Source organism: Cetorhinus maximus, chromosome 6 (assembly GCF_964194155.1).
Source record: "Cetorhinus maximus chromosome 6, sCetMax3.hap1.1, whole genome shotgun sequence".
NCBI classification, from domain to species: Eukaryota; Metazoa; Chordata; class Chondrichthyes; order Lamniformes; family Cetorhinidae; genus Cetorhinus; species Cetorhinus maximus.
This window is the reverse complement of record NC_135884.1, coordinates 114,504,945-114,514,911: the sequence shown is the minus strand read 5'-3', so window position 1 is coordinate 114,514,911 and position 9,967 is coordinate 114,504,945. Positions and strand designations below refer to the sequence as shown.

General features: G+C 39.7%; 1 protein-coding gene across 1 annotated transcript in view; it reads right to left on the bottom strand.

The window, feature by feature from the left end:
* Positions 1-448: 448 nt before the first annotated feature.
* The window catches only part of n4bp1 (nedd4 binding protein 1), a 28,808-nt gene continuing 19,289 nt past the window's right edge, over positions 449-9,967 (bottom strand). The window contains exons 5-7 of the mRNA XM_078544321.1: positions 9,615-9,722; positions 4,598-4,705; positions 449-2,661 (exon numbers count right to left, since the gene is read on the bottom strand). Of these exons, the coding sequence (XP_078400447.1) occupies positions 2,391-2,661; positions 4,598-4,705; positions 9,615-9,722 (487 nt within the window). The 3' untranslated portion in view covers positions 449-2,390. The remainder of the gene's footprint in view (positions 2,662-4,597; positions 4,706-9,614; positions 9,723-9,967) is intronic.

Genomic DNA, 9,967 nt, shown 5'->3' with positions numbered 1-9,967 from the left:
GCTGTGGGTCTGGAGACTTATGTAGGCCAGACCAGGTAAGGACAGCAGATTTCCTACCCTAAACAACATTAGTGAATGAAATGGGTTTTTATGACAATCGACAATGGCTTCATGGTCATTATTAGAGTTTGAATTTCATATTTTTTATTGAATTCAAATTCCACCATTTGCCATGGTGGGAATTGAACCCCAGTCCCCACAGCATTACCGCGCGTCTTTCGATTACTAGTCCAGTGACAACACCACTGTGCCACCACCTCAAATTGAGTCTTATTATATTTAACCAGTTCCATGTGTAATCATTGTTTTTGTAATATTGATTGTCAATTGTCTTTGGGTTTGTAATATTTTAAAAAACAGTAATAAGCAGTGTATGAAATAGTATACTGCCAAATTCTTGAAGTCTATCCATTGGGTTTACAAAATACAACTCATTACGTCCTGGCTGTGGCAACTTCTCTCAATTATTATTTGTCGATGAGAGCAGCAACGATAGAAAAATCTCATAAGTAGCAAAGTACATTTCTTAGCTACATAGAGCACAAGGTCAGGCATTCCATATACATATTAGAAGATTTGGGTTGGTAAACATGAATGAACACCCAAAAAATTCGCCATACAAACATTGAGACGACAAAAAGTACCTGGAATTTTGTTTGGTTGAATTCAGTAAAGTCCTGATAAAAAGTAAAAATTTTGAGAGACAACTGCCCTCCAAAGGAGCAGCTCAGCTAAAATACAGAGAAGGATGCAGTGGATCTTACTGAAATAGGTTAAGTTTACTTTACCCATGGAGGATACAAGTTAAACTTGCTGAATTGTAAAGTATGGCATTTGTACAAGATTGCAAAATTAAAGATAAAAATATTACTGAGTGCTTCAAGTTTCAGATCAAATACATAAAAATTGAATAAACAGCCAAACCCTCAGTTATCCTATGAATTGTTTTCATACAAGTTACTGAAAAAAGGCTTTAAAAATGTTTCTAATTTCAGCACTTGCTTTAGCTAATGGCAAAAGCAGCGCTTAAACATTATTTACAAACTAAGAAACAAATTTTACAACTGATGAAAGGCAGTAACATTATACAAAACGTTGGATAAATAAACCATTTAGACCAGCATCCTATTAGATGCAAATGATATTAAATCCACATAATATCCCAATAATCCAGTCTGCTGCAGAAAAATAAAATGATAATCCAGTACATATTACTCATTTTCTTAAAAGAAAAGTACACTTAGCTGTAATTGTAATTTTCCAAGAGCTTACAAGATGTTGCCAGTTTTCTCTTTTCTCCCCCACATTTCTAGAAGTCATTAACTCCTTCCCAGGCTACAATTTCACAGAATTACCCACTCTCCATTACCACATAAAGGTGGCCATTATTCACACGAGCCCACAGATGTCATCAGTTCATGCAGCAGCGGTCAGGGATCAAACTTCTAGATTATCTTAGTCTATACAGTTCTGGCCACTGGATAAATGTGCAGAATGATCAGGGAATCCCTTAACTCGATTGCCAGCTTTCCTACTGTCTACTGACAAGAAGAATACAACATTTTAGAAAGTAGGTTAGAAATAAGAAGTAGTATACTAGAAAAACAAAATATTAAAGTAAATTTAATTTGATTTTAGCCATTTCAGTAGTGATCAATTTGAAGTATCCTCAGCACTTTGTTCAATGTTTACAACTGTTTTACTAGCTAATTTTTGTTTAACAAAATACATTCTCAAAACATGTTGCTAACCAATTTAAGAATTTGGTTTTGAAATTTACACTTGGGTATATGAACAAAAATATATATTTTTTGTATTATTTACATGTTCTTATAGCCAGTAATTAAATAAGATGTCACCCCAGTTTGCACACTGACTTGTCTATAAATGAACTTGCAGTGGATGTTCAGTATTTGCAAATCTATTGCTAAAAACCTATTTTTTAAACATTCCTTCTGATCTTACACTTTATGTAAAGTAATGTTGAAGGGTTGAAATTGAAGAACATCACCACATTTTCCTCACCCTGTTCTTCAAGCTATCTCCATCATCACAGATACTTGACTGAAAAGAGGTAAATAAAATAAAAACATGTTTGACTCAACATTATTCCAGTTGTCATAGGAGGAGGATATGTAAGCTGGAAGTATTTTCATAGAAACTGCCACAAGTGTAGTTTCATTGTCCAGTAGAAATACTCCAGTCACTGACTAGGCAAAAGCCTCAATGTTTTTGGATAAAAGGCCATCTTCTGCCCCAACTCTGAGACAAGCAACCATGGTGCTTTGAAGAAGAGCCTTACCCCTCTACAACTGGTCAACTGTGAAGTTAGACTTGGTACCCAAAAAATGACCAATAATATTCTAACATTACGAACATTTCAAGGTCCATTACATGGCAATTTCTTCTTGATCCAGCACCATTGCAGACAGGGCATTAGGGTCCCTCATGTGTGGGTGTGCTGCTAAAATTTGATCAATTTTCTGCCTTTGTCTGAATTCAGGAAATATCTTCAACAACTCTTGTTTTAGCTGTTCAGTTTCCTCCTTCGATCGTAAAGGGGGGATCTCAGGTTGTCTCAAGATGAATGGAAAAATGGCAGATGTTGCTGTAAAGGGTATATTTTGACCAAGCATTACATTTGCCCTCTCTGGTAAAGCCCTAAAAAGAAAAGTGTAAAAAGGGCATTAATTTCAATTCAAAGAATTGCTAGAAGTGCAATTTGCTATATAATGGATTATATCGCCACATATTCAGCTATTTCTACACGAACATGATTTTAAGCCAATGGTTCTCAAATTCTTTTGGTTGAAAGACTCCTTTTCAAGTGGATTTGTAATCACAGACCTGCCATCTACTATGAACTCCTTTCATATTTCTGAATGCAAAGTCCATCAATATCCTGTTAAATAGACTTGCATGAAATTCTGCCAGGGCTGTCCGATATAGTGAACATTGATATGATTGGTGAAGTGAAAACTTCCAGCTGAAAGGTAATCCTACAGGTTTAGCAACATATCTGTTGAATACTTCACCACATGACAGCACCTTCCTCTTCCTGGAGTGGGATTAGGCTCAATGGCTCCTGCAGGGAATGTCGGAGCCATTTCACTGAGGATTATTTAGCAAATGTTGCCCATTCGCAGAACCACAGTGTCTAATGTTGGACACTGTTTTGAGTTTTGCAAGCACAGACTATTAGGGTACGGTCTGTACCTTGAACGTTGTGAACAGCAGAAGGGATATGCCATTTGATACGATCTGCCAGTCTACGGGATGTACGGCCTACATACCTAGCATAACACTGGCACTTAAATTCATATACAATACTCATTTGTATGATAGGCAGAACGTTTCTTGGCTTGACGGCAGAATCCTGTTAGTGGCGAATACCACTCATGTTGCTACTGTATATTAGCAGCATGAAACAGCTAGCTTCACCTGTTGCTCAGATTTTTGAGATACCTTGCCCTTCCAGGGTAATCTGAAGTAGACTGGGCCCTTTTCAGGGCTGAAAGTGACAGCCTTGGGCCCATTCGTGAGTTTGTGCGATATACTGCGTGAAATGATCTGATCAGAGCAGCCATTATCCCGCAGGATGGCTTTGATGCATCATGTTTCAGCATCAAGCTTACATGGTGAGCAAATGGTTCAGGTCCTATTTAAGAGGTTGCCGATAAGGCCAATCTTATAGTGCTAATCTTCAGTGTACTAAGAATTATGCTGACAATCAATGTCAGTCAGGCTTGCAGTGTGGCACATTTGCGTGTACTGGAAGCTACATACATTAATGCATAGGGTCCTGTTCTTTGCAGACAGAAAGAACATGTACATACATTACGTCTATTTCAATTAAACAAGTGACAGCCATTCGCTGGTTCATTCCCCAGGGCAGAGTCAAGCTGCCTGGTTTAAATTTCAAACAACGCTTGGCAGTTAACTGTCAGTCACCATCTCCATGCATTCTCCATGGCAATGCCTCGACCAAAGTCCACTTGCCAACAAATCAGCACTCTTTTTCTCATGCAGCATAAATTGCTGTTTCCCCAGGCATTGGCATTTTCTTGCAAATTGTCCTGATGAGTGCAAGACAAAAAGCTTCAACAAAAAAAATCTTTTTTCCAGCAAAAATGACGAAAACAGACGGTGATTCTATATTGGCTCAGCTGGTTGAAATATTTAGCAGGAAGGTTCTATATTCTATCCCTGGACACTGCTGGTTCAGTATTGTTGACAATAGAAGTGTCATAGATGGAATAAGTACCCCAGGAAGACAAAAAAAATCTACTCAGTGCTCCCAGGCTAAAGAACATAACAGATGTCAGGTGAACACATAACCGCAGCTCCCACTGTTGACACTACTGACAATACCTATATTCAAGCATAAAGAGCTACTTCAGCAAGATACTGTAGATTCGTAGTGCTCATGAAACTAGATGCCGACAAGGAGTCAGTACTTTCAGTAAAAAAATTAAAAAATATAAAAAGACTTGGTGTTCCTGATTTAAAAAAAATTGAATTGTGGAAGAAGTCATAAATAATGTGTCCATTTTCCGCAGTATGAACATATGAGATATGGTGCTTTTGTAACAAGTACCTGCAAGCATCTGCTTGATGCAGGAAAGCTTCCAATCCAGGTCCATGCCTCCCAAGGGGATCATCTGGTATCATGAATATATCTCCAACAAATGTATACTGTAGTAACCTAGTTTATAAATAAATAGTTTATAGCTTATCAAAACAAATGTGTACTTTTAAAAAATCACCGCGAGAATATTTCCAGCTGAATTTCTGGAAAATAACTGCTAATTGCTCCCTCCAAAAATGGAGGTGTTTTGTCATTAAAAATCACACAAATTAATCATATATCAGTTATTTGCTTAAATTGGAAATCAAATCAGATTAAAACTTCACTTTGTGGCAAATTATAGGGCCTGTGAACTCTAGCACTAATTTCCATCTAATCAGATAGTTTGTTAAATTGAGGAATCTGGATGCCACTTCATCAATGTGAATAAATATGTATATAATGCAGTTTTGAAAACAAATACTATTAAACTTTAGAACTGTAATTAAAGATGTACCATTAAATATAAAGTACAAACTGGATGAACAATTTTTAAAAAAAATTCATTTATGGGATGTGGGTGTTGCTGGCTAGACCAGCATTTATTACCCATCCCTAATTGCCCTTCAGAGGGTGCTGGCGAGATGCCTTCTTGAACCGCTGCAGTCCATGTGGTGTAGGTACACCCACAGTGCTATTAGGAAGGGAGTTCCAGGATTTTGGCCCAGCGACAGTGAAGGAACGGTGATATATTTCCAAGTCAGGATGGTGAGTGGCTTGGAGAGCTTCCAGGTGGTGGTGCTGCTTTTGCCCTTCTAAATGGTAGCGGTCATGGGTTTGGAAGGTGCTGCCTAAAGAGCCTTGGTGAGTTCCTGCAGTGCATCTTGTAGATGGTACACACTGATGCTACTGTGCGTTGGTAGTAGGGGGAGTGAATGCTTGTGGAGTGTCAATCAAGCAGGCTGCTTTCTCCTGGATGGTGTCAAGCTTCTTGAGTGTTGCTAGAGCTGCACTCATCCAGGCAAGTGAAGAGTATTCCAACACACTCCTGACTTGTGCCTTGTAGATGGTGGACAGGCTTTGGGGAGTCAGGAGGCGAGTTACTCGCCACAGGATTCCTAGCCTCTCTCCTGCTCTTGTAGCCACAGTAGTTATATGCGTCCAGTTCAGTTTCTTGTCAATGGTAGCCCCCAGAATGTTGATAGCGGGAGATTCAGCGATGGTAATGCCATTGAATGTCAAGGGACGATAGATTATCTCTTGTTGGAAATGGTCATTGCCTGGCACTTGGAAGGTGCGAATGTTACTTGCCACTTGTCAGCCCAAACCTTGATATTGTCAAGGTTTTGCTGCATTTGGACATGGACTGCTTCTGTATCTGGGGAATCTTGAATTGTGCTGAACAATGTATATAGTCTTTCAAGCATTTAACAGCACAGATCTGTATCATCAGATTTTGTACCAGATATTATAGCCTCAAATTCAATATGAAGCTAATCTTCCAACATTATAGCATTTTACCGGGTTTCACTCAGACATATGCTTCTATTGATCCCAATTACAAGAGACAAAAATAATACTCCCAATTGCTTAAATAGGTAAATGCATCAATTATGGCACTATACAACTATATCAATGCAAGATGCTGTTGTTGTACTGAGATACACAATTATGATGGTCTACACAAATTATTTAACGTCAGCCAAGCAATGATCGCTGCACTACAATTGGAACCTGTGGCCTTGGGCGAGTAAGGGAAAAAAAATAAGTTGTTCAGGCAGTTTTTCTACTCCCAATTATTATCCAGTCGCTCTTGCTGGAAGGTCCATTTGCATGGTCCGGTCACAAGGTGGTGCTGTAGTTCATGGATAAAGCCAACAAATATCAGCGAAACTCAACATGAAGATTGGCCAAAACAAAAATAAAAATACCTGGAAAAACTCAGCAGGTCTGGCAGCATCTGCGGAGAGCAACACAGTTAACATTTCGAGTCCATATGACTCTTCATCAGAACTAAGTAAAAATAGAAAAGAGGTGAAATACAAGCTGGTTTAAGGGGGGGTGGGACAGGTAGAGCTGGATAGAGAGCCAGTGATAGGTGGAGATAGCCAAAAGATGTCATAGACAAAACGAGTTGAAGGTGATGATATTATCTAATGAATGTGTTAATTAAGGGTAGAAAGCAGAACACCAGGACAAGCAAGGTACAGATAGCCCTAGTGGGGGTGGGGTGGGGTGGGGTGAAGGGAAGGGATCGAAATAGGCTAAAAGGTAGAGATAAAACAATAGATGGAAATACATTTTAAAATAATGGAAATAGGTGGGAAAAGAAAAACCTATATAAATTATTGGAAAAAAAAGGGGATTGGAAAAGGGGTGGGGGTGGAGGAGAGAGTTCATGATCTAAAATTGTTGAACTCAATATTCAGTCCAGAAGGCTGTAAAGTGCCTAGTCGGAAGATGAGGTGCTGTTCCTCCAGTTTGCGTTGAGCTTCACTGGAACAATGCAGCAGGCCAAGGACGGACATGTGGGCATGAGAGCAGGGTGGAGTGTTGAAATGGCAAGCGACAGGGAGGTCTGGGTCATGCTTGCGGACAGACCGAAGGTGTTCTGCAAAGCAGTCACCCAGTCCTCCATCCCCACCCCCTTTCCGATCCCCCCCCTTTTTTTTTCCAATAATTTATATAGATTTTTCTTTTTCCACCTTTTTCCATTATTTTTAAATATATTTACATCCATTGTTTTATCTCTACCTTTTAGCCTATTTCGATCCCTTCCCTTCACCCCACCCCACCCCCATTAGGGCTATCTGTACCTTGCTTGTCCTGCTTTCTACCCTTAATTAACACATACCTTAGATAATAATCACCACCTTCAACACCTCTTTGTCCTTTTGGCTATGTCCACCTATCACTGGCCCTCTATCCAGCTCTACCTGTCCCACCCCTCTCCCTTAAACCAGCTTATATTTCACCTCTTTTCTATTTTTACTTAGTTCTGTTGAAGAGTCATACGGACTCGGAACATTAACTGTGTTGCTCTCCGCAGATGCTGCCAGACCTGCTGAGTTTTTCCAGGTATTTTTATTTTTGTTTTGGATTTCCAGCATCCGCAGTTTTTTGCTTTTATGAAGATTGGCCATGAGGTTTGGCCATTTTAGTAAGATCTCTAAGGACTACTAGTGCCTGTGGAACTATATTATGTGTCACTACCCTTAGAAGGAATGAAATGCGGAAAATTATATTAAAATTTTTGCATTTCACACAGAATGCCTCTCCACAAATCTTAATGTGTTAATTTTGAGTCTTAATTTTTATTATTCACAACATTTAATATCAAAAACAATACTCATGATGGAAAGATGTTTTCTTCATTTTCAAGGTTTGCAGGGTCAAAACTGGCTTAAAAAGTGGCTATTGTCTGTGCACTCTGAGCTTATTCAGTTTGCAGAATTTAGTTGAAAGGTAGTAAGGCACTTCTCAGTCAATGAGGATCGGAAACTTTATTTGCCTTTTCTAAGACTTTGAAAGGAGCAGGGGACAAGATTTTCAAAAGCTTTAATTCAAGAGTGTCTGGCATTTATTTAAATGCATTAAATTTTTAGATAAAGAAATTACCACACAGACAGCAATTGTAAATAGACTGCCAATTGCGAATGTAAAATTTTTATTCACTTTAGTTAAATCTCTTCTAAACCAGTGTTAAAGCATAAGGATCTTTTTCAAATACTAAAATATGGAAATTATATAAATGATGAACTTTTGAATTAACTTCTATTTATGGAAATTTGTCTAATAATGACTGCGAAAGTCAGTCACCTCACAAGGGTGCACTAAATTGTTTATTTCTGAACTGCTGGCACATATTTTGAGTGCACATCAGGAAATTATATAACCCATCCAGTTATTTTAAACAGAAAAGTTCTGCTTATGTGTTGTAAAGCAGGATTAACGAAGACAGGAACTGATAATAGGAAAGTGATGGACAGGACACCTGAGGGCACTAAGAAAATAATGGATGGGTTAGATGAAGGAAAACAATAATGAGAACATAGGGAGAGCGCGTTGGGGGGGTCTGATGGTTACAAAGTGAACAATGGTAATTTGGGTTCCATGCTTCTGTCGCCTCCCATCCACAGGGCAGTTAGACCTTGCTCCATTCAGCACTGTCAAGACTCCTGCAACCCCAATCAGTGCCATGAGGCATTTAGCCATTCTCATGTTCCAAAATTACTTCACAGTCCTGCTGGACTTGAGGACCACTTACTGGGCGGGAGCCTGCCCAGAGTAATTAAAGCCTGCACAGTGTAATATGCGTTCCGTAGCACTCAGCCCTACCTTTGCGGGCAGGGGTAGGAGGGAGAGTTGGGGCCTGCATGCGTGCAGCAATCTCCCTGAGGCACAGAGCAGCCTCAGGGAGGTTAAGTTGATGACAAAACTTTTTAATAAAGGAAATAAAAAATTATTTAAACATGTCCCGTCATATGAGAGTGTCACACGAGCTGGGACGTTTGTGAATTTAGCAAAATTTAATTAATTATTTTATACAAGCTTCAGCCCGTGGATGAGGTTTCCTGAAAAAAATGAAGGCCGCTTGGGCTCTTCGCCTGCCCGCCAACCTTAAGGTTGGACGGGCAGCGTGGTTAACAACTTTAATTGCTTTTTTAATGGCCTTAATAGGCCGTTGACAGTTCGGTGGACACACAGCCACCTCCAGTGAGCGCCCGCCGAACAAAATATCGAAATGGCGCATGATGACTTCGGGACACACACCTGGCGTCATCTCGCGTCGGCATGTCGGGCCCGCCCCTGCACGCCAAAGGAAATATTCTGCCCCTGGACTGCATTCCCAGTGTTCCAAAAACTCACAGCTGCCCTTAATGCTCTCAGACCTCAAGACTGACTTGCTAATACTCCCTGATCCCAAAATTCCTCTTTGACTCCTGATGCTGGAACACGCCCTGACGTAAACCATACACAAACAGCCTTTATTTCACAGCATACCTGGTATAATGCTGTCGAAGGAACAAAACTGCCATACGGTTACCTGTCTTGAATTATTGTTTTCCAGGCTGGAGATTCATACACAAATTCTTTCAGGTTGTCATTAGTCACAATAATCCCACCAGTTTTCTCAGCGAGGTGCAACAGGAACCTGTAAAACGGGAAGTGTACATAAAAATAGTTTGGAAATATTAGAATAGACCGTAAACTACAGTTCTGAAGCACTGGAAGTGGGAAGCACTTCAGTATATCTTTCAGATTTTTCACTTTGCCAATCCACACTTAACCCATCACAATCCCTCTGATTTCCTACTTTTTGTCACCATCTCAGGCTTGAATTCCAAATTAACAGGCCCATCCTAACTCTGCCGCTGATATTGGATCTCATACTAAGCT